This window comes from Felis catus, chromosome B1 (assembly GCF_018350175.1).
Source record: "Felis catus isolate Fca126 chromosome B1, F.catus_Fca126_mat1.0, whole genome shotgun sequence".
In the NCBI taxonomy this organism is placed as follows: Eukaryota; Metazoa; Chordata; class Mammalia; order Carnivora; family Felidae; genus Felis; species Felis catus.
This window is the reverse complement of record NC_058371.1, coordinates 68,476,264-68,497,642: the sequence shown is the minus strand read 5'-3', so window position 1 is coordinate 68,497,642 and position 21,379 is coordinate 68,476,264. Positions and strand designations below refer to the sequence as shown.

Below are 21,379 nucleotides of genomic sequence, written 5' to 3'. Positions count from 1 at the left end.
AGCTTTTACAGCTTTTACAAAGTGAATTACTTGTAGGTTAATGTTTTGAATTGTGTGTGAGGTTTTCTCCGCAAATCAACTGTTTATTTTTATTCAAAAAGAAGGCAGCTTAGGGTTCTCTATAGATCCCCTACAATTTTTTTTCTTGACTTTAAACACTCATTTCCCCAACTCCATACTCCCTTGAGCATTTTTACAGCTGGGATAACTAAGCAGAGTCCCTTTGGAGCTCATCAGAGTTGTTGTCTAATTGGTCACAGAAGTTGGTTTCTGGTATTACCAGCAACTTCTCTACCTCTCCAGAGGCTGTACTTCCATAGCACCAGTCCCACTTGGTCCTGGAAAACAAGAGACTGAGGACTCAAGTTTTAGCAACTGCAGGATATTATCGGTATTACCATATGGATAATCACAAATTTTGCTAAAAAGTGTATTGAGTTGGCTTTCACATTAGAAAAATCAAGCTATTCTTATATTAGTGTAAAGTTCTTTTAAGGTTTAAATAATGGGATTTAAATAATGTTTAATAATGTTTAAATAATGGAGTAGACATGGGGCGCCTGGGTGGCGCAGTCGGTTAAGCGTCCGACTTCAGCCAGGTCACGATCTCGTGGTCCGTGAGTTCGAGCCCCGCATCGGGCTCTGGGCTGATGGCTCAGAGCCTGGAGCCTGTTTCCGATTCTGTGTCTCCCTCTCTCTCTGCCCCTCCCCCGTTCATGCTCTGTCTCTCTCTGTCCCAAAAATAAATAAACGTTGGAAAAAAAAATTTTTTTAAATAAATAATGGAGTAGACAGGTGCAAAGATTGAGTTAGACTATGGCCCCAAATAATAAATATCTATAGAGTCAGGGTACAAAGTGAAAAAGGGAGAGATTTTGGAGCCTATTACCTGGGATCTTTGGACAAGTCACTTGAGTTATTTGAGCTTCCATTTCTTTAGCGGCATCTGGGCTTTTTATAAGTATTAGAACAAATAGATGCCAAATACTGGGCTCCTTGCTCATTACATAGTACATAACCCCAAAATAATGGCGGTAATTGTTACTAACATGAAGAGAAAATGCACAAAGGTGTTGGGATTTAAATAGGTGGAATGCTACTCAGAAGATGATTTTTAAATTACCTGATTCGGTGCCAACCGCTGCCATGTATTTTACTGACAATTTCTTGGACTGAGTGATGTAGGCATTATTTTGGAATCCCTCGGAGAAATGTGTGCTTTTCAGATCAGTGGTTATTGATGATTGCAAATAAATTGAAAAGAAGAAGGGATTATATAGTGTGTAGGGGAGTAGGGCTGGGGTGGGGTGAGAATGGACTGGCTGTTGCTTAAACCGTCCTAAAACTGTGTTTCTTAATAGGCAATGGGACGTTTCATTTGCATGATAATTAATCAACTACCTCAGTATTTCTGTGGAAAATTGTATAGGCAGTTTGTTTTATTTTAGGACCCAGATAAACATTTTTATTTTGAAAAAATACAGCTGTCTTTCAGATGACAAACTTTCATCAGTTCTGATACTAATTACAGAACTGCTCTCACTCTGCCAGGTGTCTTCCTTTAAGATGATGAAATTAGGTGACTAACTTAAAAACTAACTCTATGTATATGTGTGCGTAATTTTTTTCTGATTATCACATGTTAGGGATATTATATACCAGGCAAACTTTAGTTTCTGCCAAAAATAACTTCCAGAAAAGGAGTTGCTCTCCTCGCATACTTTACGAGGTTCTCTCATAATTTATTTTACCTTTTAAAAAAAAAATTTTTTTAAAGTACTCTTCCATAAGGAACATAATGCAGAAATGACCTCAAACAGTGCTAACTTGGAAGGCTTATAAGTGTCACATGATGGAACTGGTATAAAGGAGTTAAAGCAGCTTTGCACTTGACACAGATTTAATGATGGTTCCTGGATGTGTGATCTCAAGATTGCAAGTGCTGGCTATTACCGTGATATTTTAAAGATTAGTTTATAAAGTAAACAGTAAATGATATTATAAAGAACCTATGAGACAAATGAAAAACCACCTTCACTAATCTGCAGCATCACATACAGATTCCAAAAAAGTAATGTATCTTAAACAATTTAGAAGGAATGGAAATTCTGTTAGGTTGTGGATGTAAAATTTTCATAAATTTGTTTTATGAAAGTGAGAGTGAGAACTTACTGTAAATTAGTATTTTTCTCTGTGATTTTAAAATGTGTACAAGACTATATTCATAAATTGATATGAGCAGCCATTTGCCCATTTCATCAGTATCCATGAGAGCTTTCAAGTCAGCTACTGAATTAATGAATGCATAAGTTGAATGCGTGTGTATGCTCTACAGCTAGACATCTGGAGCTGGACTCCTTCTCTATCACCTTTTCACCAAATGATCTTGCAAATCACTTACCTCTTCTGTGCCTTAGTTTCCTCTTATTTAAAATGGTCATAATAAAACCTACTTTATAAGATAGTTGTAACAATTAATGACCTAATATATCTGCAAGCGCTTAGATCCAGGCCTGGCATATGGGAACTGGTATACAGGTGTGTTCTTATTATTGCCTTCTCTTAAAAAAAAAAAAAAATGGGGCATAGCCTTACAATTTGGAAAATATGGTACCTAAATAAGATCATGCACTTCCTCATCATACTAAAGGATTCTACTTTTCTGTTTTGAAGTAAAGGTCACGTGGTTTCCTTCTGCTTAGTGCTTTCATTCAACATCTAGCAGAAAAGGCTTTCTAAAAGCATTTGCTTAAAAACATCAGTTTACTAGTTTTTATTGTTTATTTTCTTCAACGGAGGGCCAGTGTCCTATTTGTGTTCAAATAATCACTAGTTTATAGGTGTAGGAATTAAATTGTAGGTAGATTGTAATTTGCCCAATTATAGCCAGTGAAGTTTATGATTCATTTATGTTACCAACCCTAGAAAAAAATGAGAGTGGTCTTTCTGCCCTGGGGTGAGGGCTAGGTCACTACCATATTTCAGTAGCTAATTCTAACACATGAAGGTTTATTTTTGGACAGAAAGCCATGTGAAATATTTATGTGTATAAACTTACCTTAGTAGCAACTTCTGTTTATTACAGCTCCCTCTGAAACATTATTTTAGTGTCAGATAGTAGCAATGAAGTTTTGAAATAAAGCATGACTAAACTTGTGTTTCCACCCCTCCCTCCCCGCCCCCCGCCCCCCACCCCCCACCCCCCACCCCCCATGCAGTGGTGTTACTGTTCAGACTGTCCCGTAGAGACCATGTGCTCAGGATGGCAAGGATAACTTACTGTGGTTAAGCCTTACCAGGTTGGCAGCATGTGTCTGGGTCAAATACATGGAGGCTTTTGCAGTCAAACATCATACACCCACAAAAGCACAAATTCCTCAAGATGTTATCACTTTGAGAGAAATTCTTAGCTATGAAAATTTGACTGTTTATAAAAGTAATTGGACTATAAGCATATCCTGTAATGAGGTTATTTACTTTATAAAATTTAGTACAGAATTCTAACCAGTAAGTTCTTCCATATGAACATACTTGGGAGAATATATATATAATAAGTAAACTATAATGGTAGTGTTAGGTATGACACTGTCAAAAATAAGTTAGTTTTGTTTGTTTGTTTGTTTTCATTCAATCTGAAAAATATGTGACCTAAGGTGATGGAGAACCTTGACTGGAAAATGACAGAGGGAATGAGAAGGAAGAGAGAGGCATCAGTAAGGTAGATTCTATAGGTCACAATGATTATTTCATTTAGTCATTGTACTATGTTACATTCTTTTGATGGAAAAAACTAAGGTATACAGTAGTTAATTAATTTGTTCAAAGTTGCCTGACTTAGGAGGAGGTTGAATAGATGATTACTCCATATATGTCTGACATGAGGCTTATATCTTTTGAGCCTGACAGGAGGCTGGGAGAATGTTCTTACAAATTATTAATTTTTGTCAGGTTTCTCCAGTAGATACAAAGCAAATTTTTGTAGACCCATTCCTGTAAAACATAGTCATATCAACATTAAAACATGTCTCCATGTGTTTTAATGAGAAATATAATTAGATCTATCAGTTTATTAAATTATCTTATGACACTTTGGGGGAAACTCTCTTGCCTTTATGTTTATGAACAAAAGAAATTGTATATTGTGCAAACATCTTTCTCTTTGTGGAATACTGATGGATGATGTAATCAAAAATAAGTATTGAATCTAGTGTATCATAAGGCAGTATAAGGGAAGTAAAAATTACTTTTTTAAAAAAGTTTATTTATTTACTTAGCACAAGTGAGTGAGCAAGCATGAGCAGGGAAGGGGCAGAGAGAGAGATAGGGAGAGAGAGAATCCCAAGCAGGCTCTGTGCTGTCAGCAGGGAGTCTGATGCAGGGCTCAATCTCATGAACTGTGAGATTATGACCTGAGCCAAACCCAAGAGTTGGACGCCTAGCTGGCTGAGCCATCCAGGCACTGCGCAAAAATTATTACTTTTTAATTAAAAAAATTTTTAATGTTCATTTAGTTTTGAGAGAGAGACAGAGTATAAGCAGGGGGTAGAGGCAGAGAGAGAAGGACACAGAATCCAAAGTGGGCTCCAGGCTGTAAGCTGTCAGCACAGAGCCTGACGTAAGGCTCAAACCCATGAACTGTGAGATAATGACCTGAGCTGAAGTCGGACGCTTAACTGACTGAGCCACCCAGGTGTCCCTGCAAAAATTATTTCTGATGAATAATATTCAGGAGTCCAAATGTTTCCCTTATTTGGAGTTCTTAAAGAAATATTATGATTGAGAGATGTAAAAGTCAAAACCATATTATACAGTGGCCTTTAAAATAAACTATAAATAATATTCCTGCTTATTCAAGCTGTATGTAGAAACAGGTCAGAGAGTGTCAGGACTAGTAGTAACCGAAAAGATAAGTGGTAAAAGAAATACAGGGTGTGTGTGTGTGTGTGTGTGTGTGTGTGTGTGTGTGTACATACATGTGTACAGACACAGAGAATAGGAATTGCTTTTAAAGCACAACTTGAATTCTAAAGTGGATAAGGGAATAGTGTTTGTGGCTGGATGATTTTGACCACTAAAACCCTCTCAGGTAGTAAGTAGCTCAGTAACCCACTGGTATCTAGTCTTAGATTTCAGCTACAGGAATTCTGGAGCTGGAAAGGACCTGTTTCTTACGCAGCATCTGCATGTGGTAATTATAGCTAACACACTTCTATAGTGATTTCTGTGTGCCAGACCCTAACCTAAATGCTTTGTGCCCAGCCATTCATTTACTCCTCACAACACAGGTTTCCAATAAGTGATGAATGAGTAGAAAATATAGGAGACTGTATTTTCATTAACATTTCTGAGAAAAATAGTCAGTGTGTCCAGTTAGCACACCAGCTCTTCCTTGCAGAGCTCGAAAACATGAGCATGAAGAATACTTACAAAACTTCAGCGATGATAGGAGGAAAACAGTATTCATTTGGGTAAATTCTTAGTAATACATCTCAATGTAGAGTTAGTTTTTAGTGACTGAGTATATTTAATTTGCCTTCAAAGTGTTACGCAAAGTAAACTGCCAGGGAAGATTGCACAGATCCCAACAATCACCCCAATCCTTGTGTAACGATTTCTTGAAATAAAGTGATTCTAAGGTTAGTTGGGAAATTTTTCAGTTATATAAATTTCAAATGTTGGTGGCAGTATTTTTTTTTGTTTTTAGTTTTTCATTCTTTTTTAACTATTGGATTTCTCAGCAAACCTAGGCTAATAATCATTATGAAATAGGAAACTCTTACATTTCCATTACTTGTCCAGTGATACACCCGGTCTTCCTGGTAGAGCTTGAAAACATGAACATAAAGAAGTCTTTAGTAGGGAGGAAAGGGAAGAAGGCAGCCATCTTAGCCTCTCCTACATTACAACCACTTCTACCATTTCAACAAAGTATTTACTTATTTGTGTCAGACCCTTCAAGGCACTCAAACTCATTGCGTTTATGTTCAAAACAGTTCATTTATTAACTGGTAAAATTAGAAGTAATTTTATCAATGCCAATCATTAGACTAATTAATAAATCAAAGGCTATCATCAAATGCCTGTTCATATATGAGACTTGTGTCTTTTGTATAGTACTTTTTACAGCTAATTGTTGTGACATCCCTGTTTCTCCCCAAAAGAGAAAACGAGTTACTTTGTAATTGATACCCAGATTTTATTAAACTATGATTTTGTTTATGCTCACTTTATTTATCTGATTTTAATATTACCCTGTGTTTCTTATGTAGTTAATAGTGTTTGTGATTGAACTATGATTCAGTCATTTTGCCTAACAGTAGTTTATTGCAGTTGTGACCCACAACTATTCCTATTTTTAGGAATATATGTTGCTTTGATTCAGGAAAAATTTGAGGAGTAATATATTCATATATCAAGTATTAAAAATTTCAAATATAAAAATAATTTGAGGCTTCTTTAAATTTTAAATAAATTGTGAAATATATTGGTATTAAGATCAAAATGTATAAAATGCATTTATTTCCCCTTTAATTTAATTAATATCTAATATTATTCAGGTGATTGCTGTATATAGTCCCAACTTCAAAAATTTCTCTTATTTTATACAGTTTCTGTTATAAATGGTGGCTAGAGTCACAAGATAATTCACAGCCCCATTTTAATCTGAAATTTAATTAAAAATGACACTGATAATAATTTAAATAGGCACCGGGTCAAACCTAGAAAGGTTTGGAGTAAATGAATCTTGTCTTTGGCATGTCATACCCCTTTTTTTGGTGTATTTTACTCAGACTATGAGTTACTGCCTCCCTAGGGATTCTGTGCTACCCTTGTTGACCTCAGGTTTAAACGTGGCTCCGTGTAACAGTGTTTGTCTCCTGACTCCCAGCCCATATGGTTCATTTGCCTCTTAAAGACCCATTTCCCCCAGCCGTGGGCTCAGGTCTCTATTCTTTTAGGGTGTTGTGGCCAGCTGGGTCACGTCAGTGCAGTTCAGACTCTCTGTCTATGGGATCAACTTCCACATCTTCTCCCATTCTGTAACTGGCCGAGGTGTACCATCAGTGAAATTTAATCATGATACTATTCTCCCAATCTGTGGGAAAAAATTTAAAGCCTAAGTATGGCATCTGTTCTAATATAAAGAAATGTTCAGTTAATAGTAAATTGTGTATGCATTTACTTTGAGTTTAACATAACATTATTTCATGCTGTTCTGCAAAAAATACAGGTTGAGGGATAAAAGCCGTGTTTAAAAAAATATGTTTGATTCATTTTTCTATTATGGGTAACCCCTATTTCAATGACATTTTGGGTAGTAGAAGTTAGTTACGTTTAGAATTGGGAATGCCATATTCACCTCCATATTCCTTGGGCCTAATAGTATGACATAACACGTACTCAATAAGTATTTATATATAGAATAGAATTGAATTCTTCAGAGTGAAAATATTTCTTTTTTGCTTTTTAAACAGTCTTTATGATTCTTAGCCTAGCATAGCCATCTAATTCTGGTATCTGCTGTTGTCAGCTAGCATAGATGAATAGATCGTGGTACATAGAGGCTGGATCCATGTGTGTTCTATTAGATGGAGAGCTCTGTAGCTCCTAATGCTTTCCATACAGTGAATTCTCAGCAAAGATGACCAGGAGCTCATGGATACTGAAGAGAAGAGAGGCCTTTGAGGCTTGAATAAATAAGTGTCTAGTGAGTAAAAATTCATTAGTGATGTCTTCATTTGACATATTTAAGTTAATTTTAAAAATCACCCTATGTGGTACATGTCAACCTGAGTCACATCTGTAAAAGATAATCAATAGAAATCAGTTTACTGTTCTGTAATTATATGTATCAATTTATTATGCCTTTTAAAATCAGTGAGCCATTGAGTAATGTTTCCCCAGTTGCCTTCTGCAGTGAGTGACTGATATAATGGAACTGTAGCTGGGATGATGAAGAGTATTTATCCTGGTTTTGGGCACATTATTTTAATATGTGATATCACTTAGCAACATGCAAAATCATAGTCATTAGTACATCTCGGGAGATTTCTGTCTCCAAATTGTTCCTGTAGAAGTCCTGCAAATATTTCACTGTTCTACCTTGTGAATAAATATATAAAAACTCTCAATTTAGAGTTACCCACCTATCTATTCCTTGTAGAGGAATTGTTATTCTCCTAAATTTTATCTAATATTTCACAGCATCTTCAATCATCAGGTTTTTAAATAACAACGCTTAGTGAGATATGTCATGTTTGCAATGATCTCACCCATTTAAATACATTTCACTTCTCTGAGCTCCTCCAACATATATGTTTTTTGTTCATTTATTTGCCATCTAATCTTATGCCTCCTAATACATTTATTTTTAAGCCTTTTTTTTTTATATCTTGACCAAGTCAAAATATTCTGCACAGCCTGTATTTAATATTATTAAATATCATAACCTGTTTATTAAGTCATATCTGAATGATAGTGGGATATAAGTGCATTTTGCCTCTTTGTTTGGAATTTTGAGGTATTACAATTCCTTGGTTATTGCCATACAAATGAATCACCTCCCTTAGGAAACTTATTCTAATCTATGGAATGGCATCTTGTTTTTGGAAAGGGGAGAAGGGATGAGAATCAAAGGAGAGAAAGGAATGTTGCTAAGATAAACTCTTAAGTTGTATTTTAACATTCTTCATTTTTATTCAACAGCTAAATAGGATTAATATGTAGAAAGGAAAGAATGTTACGAATATTGCATGATGTCAGCATATATTTTGAAATGTCACGTGTATTACTGGCCAATCGTATAATAAGGGGGATATTATAAATAGTACCCCTTTTTAATTCAAAAGAACTGATAATAACTTACAAGAGTGTAAGATTCTTAAGGGCAGTGTTTTCTTAGTGTCTCATTCTTAGCACATAGTAGGAGGAAAAAGGCTCGGCAAATGTTTGTTGAATGGGCAAATGTATGGATGTTTTCTTTCTCAATACCTTTTCTCTGTTATATGGGAGAGTGAGGGAAGCACTTGAGGGATGCTTAGTGAATCTGTTCAACAGAAGCTATTTCATTTAGGGTTTAAACTGAACAGATAGAAAATTGGTATTTATGTGTATGTGTGTAGATTGGTAAATGTTGTCCATAGCTTTCTCAACTCTAAGTTCTTTGAAGGCATCCTATTCTGTTTTTTCATAGAGCCTAGCACAGTTATTTATATAGGAAAACATTTTGTCAATTCGAAGATGCTGTTTTTTTTTTTTTTACTTGTAAGTATTATTTAGGCATATAAGAACCTCAAATCTGTTTTCTTGTTTAAGCTATTTCTTGCTACAAAGTTGTGTTTATAGTGGCTACCAAATAGTAGTAGATTAATTTGCTCAATAGTATATAATTTGAAAGTTGTCATTGAATTAAATGCTCATCCAAGTTAATCTTAACTGCCAAATCTACCTCTTTAAGCATTGAATTTAGTATTAGGGTTCATTGGATGTCCGTAAACTTTAAAAACGTATTTTGTGATTTTTGATAAATAGGGACAATATTTAATAATTTGTGAACTTGAAAAATGAAGGATCTTCCCTAGTACTTTTGGGTAAATGGTATGGAGTAGTGTTTAATAAAATGTTTCAATGTCTTCTTAAGAGTTCTTGATTCAAATTGTAATCCTGTTTCTCCTGCTCCTTCCATAGCTTCCTGCAGATTTCACAAAACTACACCTTACTGATAGTCTCCACCCACAGGTGACGCACGTTTCTTCTAGCCATTCAGGATGTAGTATCACTAGTGATTCTGGAAGCAGCAGTCTTTCTGATATTTATCAGGTAAGAAGGTCTTTTTATTGTCATTTGTTTCATTTTTATGTATTCCAAGGAGTTTTATGATTCTTAATTGATAGGATCTATAAAGTAAATATATGTGTGTTATATTATATGTACTTTTAGGTACATATGTTAATGTTCGTGCTTCACAGAGACATATAGTATGTCTGGGGAAATAGAACTACTGTCTAACTGTATTTGCCTCTGCTATTACCAGTTATCAGGATTTTAAATGGAGTGGTTACTACTCTGGACTTCAAATATTTTATAAATTTGACTATAGACATATTAGGTTTAGGACTCTTTCTTGACTAAAACTCTGGGGTAAAACTGCAGAATTATACTACATAGTAAGTTTTTCTTATTAAAGTCTTCAGTATGATGAGGAAGAGATTATTATTATTGGATCATTAGATTCTTTTTGTTGCATTTTTAAATTATGTATAGGTTTAGTTATATGTTTAAAATAAATTCTTATGATACTGATGGATAGAAAAGAAACCAGAACCATGGAATTCCAAAGGTGTTTTAAAAGCAAAATAATTTTAATTGTTGAGGAATAGTTCATTGGCTTAGAATGTGCAAATTTTGGAAAAGTGGCTAAAATATGCAAAAAAAAAAAAAGCGCCCATCTGTGGGGAGATCTTTAAATACATACTACTAATATGGACTTTTGGATGGTTTCAAACAACAACATAGTACTCAGTTTACAAAGTATAATTCTTGACTTCATAGGAATTGTGATATGAGATGACCATAGAGGTACCTTTCTTCAGAAACATTATAGTGTTTCACGATCATTGAAATATTCAGGCAGTGCTAAGTTTCTGTTTAAAAAAAAAATACTAACAATAATTAAACAATTAGAATACTATCAGGGTAAAACATATTTAAGTTCTAAATTTAGTAGATCTTAGAAAATTAATTTTATTTCAAGGAAGTAATAGGTACACACTTTTCTATAATTCAAGGGTATTGTAGAGAGCTTACTAATAATAGCCACAAATGCAATTATTTGCAGATTCTTGGCTGAATAAGAATTTATTATTTTGCAATAAGAAATATTATCTGGCTCTTTAAGATAATTTTGATACAATATCAAATGCAAAGATAGATACTTTGCATTAAGTGTTAACTTATAATAAAATTTTTAGGAAGGAATCACATTTTCAGATGTTAGAGAAGGTGCTAGATATGGGTAAATTTGCTCTCCTTCCTCCACCTGCCAGTACTACCAATTTTTAGAAGTTGATTTTTTTTTGAACGTTTACTCGAGTATCCCTTATTCTAAGACAATGAATGGTATTCCTAAAAGCTGTGCTTTGTAGTAACTGGAATATCATGATGGAGCCCCTGTCTTCTAAACTGTGGGGTGATTATACTCGTTAAAGATCTGCAGTGGAAACACAGCTTGAGGTGGTAGCAGTTACCATTGCTGTCAACTCTATACAAACCTAAGGGGAGCTCCTAGAAGGCAAATTTATAATAAGAATGAAGTAAGTGGTTCATAGAATTTATTGAGGCATATTCTGACTGGAATTCTGGCTTTACGTGTTTAAACCTTGAGTAGGCTAGGATAAGTTCATGAGGAAATTCTTGACGGTACAGAATCTGAGAATCCAGACTGTGGGCGAGAACTCCAAATTGCTCTGACATGGTCTGCCTGCAGTCTGACTTTATCTGGGGTATAGGTGAAATAGAGGGTCTCTGTGTACTTTGATTGATTTTAGTTGAGTTTCAAGGCTATCCACTTCAAATTTGATGGCAGACATGTAGCCTGTTAAGTTTATATCCTTCCAAAGGAAGAATCCAAAGGTGTACCTAAGGTTTTGTTATTAGCCATATTAAACTTAACATTTAATAGAGATCCCCAAATAGACCATTTCCATTATCTTTAAATCAGAAATTCTTAAGGTGGAGAAGAAATCTGACAGATGCACTTGGTTGAGTGACCAGTCTTATATTTGAGTCCTCTACTGCTTTTCTGTCAGTGAAGCAAACAGTTTATTCTGGAACATTTCCAGGGATGGACAGCTATCTCCCATGGCAGTCCATTTAATCTCTGTATAATTCTGACTTAGGAGAAGTTTCTCCTAAGTCAGAAAGTTGTCATGTTGAAGTGAGTATAAATGCTTACAGGATGGACACAGGTTGAAATTGAATGCTGTATACCAGAGAGAAAAAGGTAGAATAATTTTTCTAACAGGAATAGGAGGAGAGGAATTCAAAAGCAAAGTGAATAACTAGCTTGAAGAAGAGAAGCCTTCCTCTGTTTCTACAGGTACATATTATTGTGGTGGGTTTGGATTGGGGAGTTTGAGAGTTGAGGGCATTTCTCTGATGACTTCAGTTTTTCCCTCTGAAGAAGTTGAGTTCATTTGTTGAGAGTGGGAGAGTTAGCTGGTCGAGAGTTTTAAGGAGAGAGAAGTTTTGAAATAGATGCTTCAGAGAGTAGGAGAGCAAATTGACTAGAGTAATGGAAGCTCAGTTGAGAGGGTGCCCTCAAATACAGAGTGACTTCCCTCTGCCCTATTAAGTATTTTTCTTTTCTACAGCAAGCACAAAGAAAGCAGAGATTTGGCTGCACCCAGGCCTGGAGTTTTGTTAAATGAGTGTATCACAAAGACGGATGGAGCAACATGCCAACCTCTTTTAACTGCTGAGCTTTGTTTTTGCATGCCTTCTGCCTGGAATGTTTTCTCCTAGCTTGATCCTTTTTCTGCTTCGTTTTCAAGTACCATCTTCTCAGAGAGTTCTTTGCTTATTACTGTCTGTAAAGTAGGTCTTGCATTTTGGTTCCTTTCCTGGCTATTCCTTTTATTTAGACTTTTTTCCCCAAATGATTATTGCTTTCTCTGTTCTGTCTGCTTACTAAAATGACAGCTTCAAGAAGATAGGGAACTTCTCTGTCTTGTCTCCATTTGCTCTCTAGAACCAGGAAACTGTGGGTACTTAGTAAAGATATGCCAAATGAATGTGATTGAAATAATGGACTAGGTTTTATAAGCTGAAGGTGGGAAAACTAGACATAGAAGGTAGTAGAGTCTTGAAGACTAAAGATCATGCTTGAGTTGAAAAACGGTTATCTTTGAAACAGATGGAAGCAATTGAAAAGTAGGAGTTTTTTGGCAGTAGAAAACAGAATGCCTAAGTTGGGGATATGAGACAGTGCAATTCTAGCCATAAGATCTTGGCTACATAGTGTGATTATCAGAGCAGTGGTTTGGTGGACTGGAAATAGTTGTTCAAAAATAGATCAATAGAACAGAGAGTTCAAGTAAAATGGAATTCATGTGGAAGGATGTAATAAGCAACAGGAATCCTCACACATCAGTGAAGAATGTGATGGATTATTCAATAAATGATCTTTGGGGTAGGCTGGGTCACTTTATAGCCTCACTCTATATCATTATTAAGACTAAATTCCAGATCAACCAAAGAGTTAGCAAACTCTTATGGTATAACAATCAAAATAATTTAATAGTTAAAAGATCATTTGAGAGACAAAGATTTAAAGTCAGACTATAACCCATGTAGGCAAATTAATAAGAAAAATACTTGGCTCACCATAAAACAATACTCCGAGGGCAAGAGGAGGTAATTTGCAAAAGAGTACATGCAGATACCTGTACCTTAAGTAAAATCCTTAAAACCTATTAGTAATTGAGTGTATGAGGATTAAATATACTATTTTCCTGTCAAATTAGCACAGGCTTTCTTACTTATAATACATGTTTACAGATGGACATTCTTACACCTGTTAAAATTATAATTTTTGAAGGGGCACCGGGTGGCTCAGTCGGTTGAGCATCCGACTTCGGCTCAGGTCATGATCTCACAGCTCGTGAGTTCGAGCCCCATGTCCAGCGCTGTGCTGACAGCTTGGAGCCTGGAGCCCGCTTCAAATTCTGTGTCTCCCTCTCTCTTCCCCTAACCCACTCACATACTGTCTCTGTCTCTCTCAAAAATAAACATTAAAAAAAATTTTTTTTTAAATTATAATTTTTGGAAAGAAACCTAACAATTTATACTAAATGCTGTAAAACTGTTCCTGTCTTTTAGGCATAAATATATTTTAAAGTCTATATTGAAATTAAATAAATTGATGTGTGAAATTAGGAGCAGCATAAATTATAATACACAGGCTAGACTTAGTGCAAGCATTATACTTATTTCCAAATATTTTCATACTTTCTACATATACAGTGAAAACTTGGATTGTGAGTAACTTGTGCAAGTGTTCCACAAGACAAGCAAACATTTCTAATAAATTTTAACTTGATAAATGAGCGATGTATTGCAATATGAGTAGTACGTGATGTCGAATGTCACATGATCACAACTGGGCCAATGGTTCTTGAAAGTCGCTTTGATATATATGAGTGCTTTGGGTTACAAGCACGTTTCCAGAATATGAATTATGTTCGCAAACCAAGGTTTTACTGGTTTTCTAGATAGTTCCTACTTACTTGTCTTGGTTAAATTATCGTCAGCATTAGCATTCAATATAGCCTTCTACTAGCCTAAATTTATATTGGGGTCTGACTTAGGTGCTATGTGTATGTACGTTTGAATTCTGCACGAAATTTATTTACATCAAGAATGATTACTAAGCAACCCTTTTAAAAATGTGAGGATATGCCTGTATACTTCATAAGCAAAAAGTTTTTTTTCGTAAATGGTTTTTAAGTACTCGATAAAACATATGTAGAAGTTATTTTTATTTTAGTTAAATTAACACTTCACTGGAGCCTTCATGGCATTTGATATTTCCTCAAGTTTGTCATTTTCTTGATATCCTTTATATAATATATGAAATTGCTTTTGATTTCAGTAAATCATAGAGCTTTTGGCATTGATCTGAGACTATTACTAGTTTTTTTGAGAATATTACTATTTAACTATAATGTACATCCAAATCTATATTAGGCTATACATGTGGAAAGTAAATTAATTTAGGACAGGAGTTATTTGCCTGACTGAATTACGTAAGCCTTTCTTCTTGTTCCTGAGACAGATATAATCAGATACTTTTAAACTATAAAGTGCCTGTGTGCCTATCTTTATCTAGAATAAAAGGGTCTAAAGACTGGCATTAATCTTGTAATACGGTTTGGAGGAAGCTATAAAGTAGCAAATGTTTTGTTTATGTGTATATACAAATATATTTATTTAAAATTTTATGTGTCGTGACTTAGCAAAGCAGAAAACATTTCATTGCTTTGTTATATTTTAACTGTGTTTTTGGTAGAGTTGACACGGTGTTACATTGGTTTCAGGTGGATAACATAGCGATTGGACAAATCAATAAGTTATGCTATGCACACCACTAGCATAACTACCATCTTTCACTCTACAAAGTTATTATAGTACTATTGACTGTATTCCCTATGATGTAGCTTATTCTCATAACCCATTCATTTCGTAACTGGAAGCCTCCCCTTCACCCATTTTTCCCCATTCCTCCTACCACCCTTTCCGCTGGCAGCCGCTAGTTTGTTCTCTGTATTTATAGGTCTATTTCTACTTTTGTTTTGTTTATTCTATGTTTTTGTTTGTTTTTTTAGATCCACATATAAGTGAAATGATGCGGTATTTGTCTTTCTCTGACTTACTTCACTTAGGTCTGGGTCCTTTCACTTACCCTCTAGGTCCACCCACGTTGTTGCAAATGGCAAGATCTCATTCCTTTTTATGGCTGAATAATAATCTTGTGTGCGTGTGCATGCATGTGTGTGTACACCACATCTTTATCCACTCATCTATCGATATACACTTGGATTGCTTCCATATCTTGGCTGTTGTAGATAGTGCTGCAATAAATATGGGGTACATATCCCCTTAGATTAGTGTTTTCATTTTCTTTGGGTAAATACCCAGTAGAATTATTGGATCATATAGTATTTCTATTTTTAATTTGTTAAGAAACCTCTATCCTGTTTTGCACAGTGGCTGTACCAATTTACATTCTCACCAACAGTGCATAAGCGTTCCTTTTTCTCCACATCCTTGCCAGCACTTGTTTTGTTTTGTTTTGTTTTGTTTTGTTTTGTTTTGTTTTGTTTTGTTGTTGTCTTTGTGATTCTAGCTATTCTGACAGGTATAAGGTGATATTTCATTGTGGTTTTTATTTGCATTTCCCTGATGATTAATGATTTAGTGATTTTCTTTATGAAGATAGTCTATTGAGAAAACTGGGCAAAGTATTATAGTGCAAATCATTTAGTAGTTTGTATTCGTCAGACCTGAGTTTAAGACCCAACACAATTACTAGGTTTGGTTTTGTTTGCATTGAACAGTTTATTTGATTTTCCTAGTGTTTTCTCATCTGAAAAGCAGGGGTAATAATCCTAATTTGCTGAATTGATGTGAAGATTTTTATGTGTATGGTAGTCATTCAGTATAGGATCACTATTCTTATAATTGTTGTATGAGCCATTTAGCCAGAATTAAATGGTTGCAATTAGTCTGAGTGACAGTTTTTTTTACAATAAGTAAGGGGTTGCATTATTTAACAGAGCTTTGGTTTTTTGACAAATTCTGCCAGTACAAATCGTGCATAAGCTTCGCTGGTGCGATGGGGAGAGGTAAAGATACACAAATGCTGATATAAAAAATGTGTTCCCTTGAGGAAGGGACTGTCTTTTGATGTGGCCTGTAATTGGCGTTCTTTTCTTTCCCCTTATTCGATCCAAGAACAGTGGTATGAGTGGGAGGATATAACTCTACTGATAACACTGGAGTCATGGAGGTTAAGTAATTTTGCTAAAGTCACATAATAAATGGTAGAGCTGAGATCTGAATTACTAAACCCTGAGTTTGTTTATTTAGCAAATGTAAATTCAGTAACTACTGGGTTCTAGGCACTCCTCCTAAGTTTAGTACACTTCTCCTGTAGACCAGTTGGTGTTTGTTCAGTAAGCATTTCACTCCAGTCTCCAAAAGTTTTATTGTTCATGAAGCAGTAGTATTATGGCATTAATAGACTCCTAAAAAAAATTGTTATCAAGTTCTATTTAAAATTTATTATTAAAAGAAATTCTGGAAGGGCACCTGCCTGGCTCAGTTAATAGAGCCTCCAACTCTTTATCTCAGCGTTGTGAGTTCAAGCCCCATGTTGGGCCTACAGCTCACTAAAAAAAAAAAAAAAAATTAAATTAAGGAATTCTGTAGTGTTTTAAAATATAATGGATATTTATTTAGAAAAATAATCTAAGTTACTGGTTTAGTGAGCGTTATTTCATGAATGAATTAAGAATGGAATACACATAACAGAGCTAGAAAACAACTAATGATCGTTAACACAAATGGGGTGGAAGGTTCAGTTGTGGAGAGATTAATCCAATTCACATTTAAAAGGCTTTTTGTTCTGGGACACCTGGCTTGCTTAGTCAATAGAGCATGGGGTTCTTGAGTTCAAGCCCCATGTTGGGCTTAGAGCTTACTTTATTTAAAAAAAAAAAAAAAAGAAGAAGAAGAAGAAGGAGTCTTTTTGTTTTGTTTAACACTTACATATAATTCATTTAAATGACAGTAATGATTTCTTTGGAATGTTAAAAAATATATTTTGTATCTCTTACTGTATTTTAGATGTTTAAAATTTAAAGAAACACTATAAGCTATATAACTATATTATTTAGAAGTTTTTTATTTTTATTTTTTATTTCTGTCTCTAGTAGTCCCTTCTTCAATTTCAGCTAATATTAAAGAATGTACATACAGAGGGCTGATTGTATATTTGAAAATATAAGGTGATGAATAATAATCTTCAATGTTAAGGTGAAACTGGTGTGAAAATGTAAACATAGCAAACATTAGCAAATTGTCACATTTCTAGACTTCAGAAATAAGGCTGTGATAATAACAGTATTGGCCTAATTTCTCTGATCACAGGCTTGGCATAATACATCATGTCAAGTTCTACTTCCGTTTCATTCTAGAATCTAGAGACAATTCTGTGAATTCTGAATTTAAATTAGGAGATGTGTTTCTGAGTGTGCCACAGTTAATTCAGTTAGGCAAATAATTCCTGTCCTAAATTAATTTCCCTTCCACATGGATAGCCTAATATAGATGTAGATGTATATTATAGCTAAGTAGGAATAGTCTCAAAAAAAAAAAACCCAAAAAACTAGTAATAGTCTCAGAATAATACCTAAAGCTCTATGATTTACTGAAATCAAAAGTGATTCCATATATTGTATTCTGAACACAGTTCTTAAGAGATTATTTTCATTTTTTAAAGGATATCAAGAAAATGAACAAACTGAGGAAATATCAAATGCCACAAAGGCTCCAGTGAAGTGTTAATTTAAAAGTAAAATAACTGCTCCATATGTTTTATCGAGTACTTGAAACCGCAAGCCTACAAGGCCTTACTGCTCTCCCACTGCTCTGCTGATAATGGTCTTAACCCAAGCAGTAGTATTTACTAAGGCCATTATTTAAAGAGCTTTTGTAGACATTAGGTTTTCCATCTTTAATTATTCTGTCTAAGTATTCTTTATTATTTTCCCCTTAGATTTTTTTTTTTATAATGTATGTATTTTAGTTTAGGAAATTGTACCTAAAGAACTAAAAATGTCATTAAAGTTATTTTGTTAAACTTATAAAATATTAATACCTGTTTATATTGCTTCAAAGGTAGGATTAAATCTTATGTTCTGCAGTATAAACCAAGACTTGAGAAAAGTAACTCTTTGATAAGAAAATGATAAAATTTTTCTTTAAATACCCAGTTAAATTAAAAAAAAAAATATAGATCCCTATATAAGCCACATTCATATGTAATATCTGTTGTAAAGAGATAGATTAGGTTATGGTTAAGACTGCAGAGACAGAATTCCTAGGTTCTAATCTTTTTTTTTTTTTTTTTAATGTTTGTTTATTTTTGAGAGAGAGAGCGCTGTGCAAGCAGGGGAGGGGCAGGGAGAGGGAGACGGAGGATACAAAGTGGGCTCTGCCTGTCAGCGCAGAGCCAGATGCAGGGCTCGAGCTCATGAACCATGAGATTACGCCCTGAGCCGAAGTCAGACACTTAACTGACTGAGCCACCCAGGTGCCCCCCAGGGTTCTAATCTTGATTCTGCAATAATTTCCGTTTACGAGAATGAAGAATAATAAAAGTCAGTAATAACACTTCATAGGATAGTTTTGAAGATTAAATGAGTTAATACATATAAAACAGAGCAGTTCCTGGCACATTGTAAATATTGGGTGTTGGATGAGGAGGAGGAGGAGGAGGAGGAAGTTCAGCAGTTTATATTTTTATCGTTCACTTTTAATAAATGTTTTTGCCTATTCTTAAAAATAAGACGGCCTTTAATGTCTTTGAAAACGATGTGAATTACAAGTTATTTGAAGTTAGTGAACTTTATAATACATGTTTTCTAGGAAGTTCATGGTTTTATAACAGACTTTTTAAGAGTTTAATATTTTATCTGGCAAAACGTGATGTTCAAGACTTTCATAGCTTAAGCAGTTAGTAAATTTTGGGTATAATGTCAAGTAAGGTTGATATGACAACATTCATATATATTGTGGAGATGATAATCACAGCAGGCTATAGAATGACCTCAATAGGATAGCTGTCCTAGCCTTGAGACAGCCCAGGAGAAAAGATCATTTTGAAGTTTGTGACTCTAATGACTAACATTTAAGTACTTGATTACTTGAAATTTGATTGGTGATAAGGTCACCTTGTTGAGGAATGAAGAATGTGTTACCTGTAGGCATATGGTCTTTTAATATTTTTTGGTGATTTATAATTGGAGAGTGGACATTGGTATAATCAAAGTAAATGTTAATGTTTTGTTCACATACTTATAAAGTTATCTTTGATTTATGCTTCACTTTTCCATAAAGACCACCTAATAGGAAAGAAGTTGTTGAGTCTTCTTGGCATTAATAAATCCACACCTGTTCTTTTGGAGAAGGAATTGCTCAGAATCAGTTATTACCCTTAGGCTCTTAGCTTAAGCCATTCTCTTTGAAAAATGGAGTGAAAACAAACACTGTCTTTTTCTTCTTTATTCTACTGTTTCAGGAGCATATGACAGCTCAGATAAGAAATCAGAATTTTTGAGATAAGATCATTAATCCCAACTAAAAGTTTAATAGGAGATTAAATCACTCCTGTTTTCTATAAGTGTTTCTTCTTACATAGTGCCTAGTGCATAAATATTTGTTGATATTGAATACATGCTTAGTTACAGACAAATCAATATACTAAAATTTTAATATTTCAAACTAGACTTGCTCTTATTTCTTTTGGGTACAAAAAGACTTGCTTAAAATAATTTTTAAAAATTATTTTGGTCTTGGGGCGCCTGGGTGGCTCAGTCGGTTAAGCGGCCGACTTCGGCTCAGGTCATGATCTCGCGGTCTGTGAGTTCGAGCCCCGCGTTGGGCTCTGTACTGACAGCTCAGAGCCTGGAGCCTGTTTCAATTCTGTGTCTCCCTCTCTCTGACCCTCCCCCGTTCATGCTCTGTCTCTCTCTGTGTCAAAAATAAATAAACGTTAAAAAAAATAAAAAATAAAAAATAAATTATTTTGATTTCTTTTAAGGCCACAGAAAGCGAGGCTGGTGATATGGACCTGAGTGGGTTGCCAGAAACAGCAGTGGATTCTGAGGACGATGATGATGAAGAAGACATTGAGAGGGCATCAGATCCTCTGATGAGCAGGGACATTGTGAGAGACTGCCTAGAGAAGGATCCAATTGACAGGACAGATGATGACATTGGTAAGTTTGGATAAGAAAATGAATTTAAGAGCAATTTAAAATATTTAGGGTAAAATGGCCTGATAAAATAGAGCCCAAGAATAGTAGGCTTTAAAAAGTCATTAATTTATAATTTTCGCTTGCATAAGCAGTAGCATTTGTTGAAAAAAAGTTTAAAGAATCAATTTTATTCAATCATTATGTTCTGAAGTCTACAAATGATAAAACTTCTTATAAAACTCTACCACATGAGCCCCTTCTCAGCTTACTTTATGACAAAAAAAGGAAAAAAGTAGTCTTCCATATAGTGTTATTCCTATTATTTTTCTTGTGAGCACTATTCCTATAATGCTCACATTTTCCCTATGTAAATACCAGTCAATGACAACTGGTAAAATTGCCATGTAGATGACTTTGCTTTTACTCTGGTTCCATCTGAAGATGGGACTGAGTGGAAAACTTAGTAATATATGAGCTGCGGGGGGTTTAGACTTTCTTTAAGTGCATCCTAAGGTTAGAAATCCAAGTGGCTTTGTATCTGTTTTCCCCATCCTTGTAGTTTCTGTTACCCACTTTCCCATCAGAATAAGAGATGACTGTGTAATAATGGTTTAGTGTTCAGGTACGCCTTCTGCACTCAGGCTTCTTCCTTAGAGAATGCTAGGAGTCAGGGCAACTTCTGTAGAGTACCTTGTGTCCACCACAGGTCTGGAATCTGTAAGCACCCTTGCCTGAGCCCAGATAATCTGTCCTACCACTCTCCCAACTCTTTTTGGCTGATATATATTTGCAGACAAATTCAAGGAACTTGCTCTATTGGGATTAGATATAGGACAGTA

At 34.9% G+C, this 21,379-nt stretch overlaps 1 protein-coding gene and 1 long non-coding RNA gene across 21 annotated transcripts in view; one reads left to right on the top strand and one right to left on the bottom strand.

Annotated features, from left to right (window-relative positions):
• Positions 1–21,379, top strand: part of RAPGEF2 (Rap guanine nucleotide exchange factor 2) — a 247,896-nt gene that overhangs the window by 186,177 nt on the left and 40,340 nt on the right. For all 18 annotated transcript variants that reach the window (XM_023252716.2, XM_011281593.4, XM_023252717.2 and 15 more), the window contains 2 exons: positions 9,688–9,819; positions 20,384–20,561. In XM_023252716.2, the coding sequence (XP_023108484.1) occupies positions 9,688–9,819; positions 20,384–20,561 (310 nt within the window). The remainder of the gene's footprint in view (positions 1–9,687; positions 9,820–20,383; positions 20,562–21,379) is intronic.
• Positions 4,639–21,379, bottom strand: part of LOC111560140 — a 152,517-nt gene continuing 135,776 nt past the window's right edge. For all 3 annotated transcript variants that reach the window (XR_006596613.1, XR_006596617.1, XR_006596616.1), the window contains one exon: positions 4,639–5,825. This is a non-coding gene — a long non-coding RNA (uncharacterized LOC111560140). The remainder of the gene's footprint in view (positions 5,826–21,379) is intronic.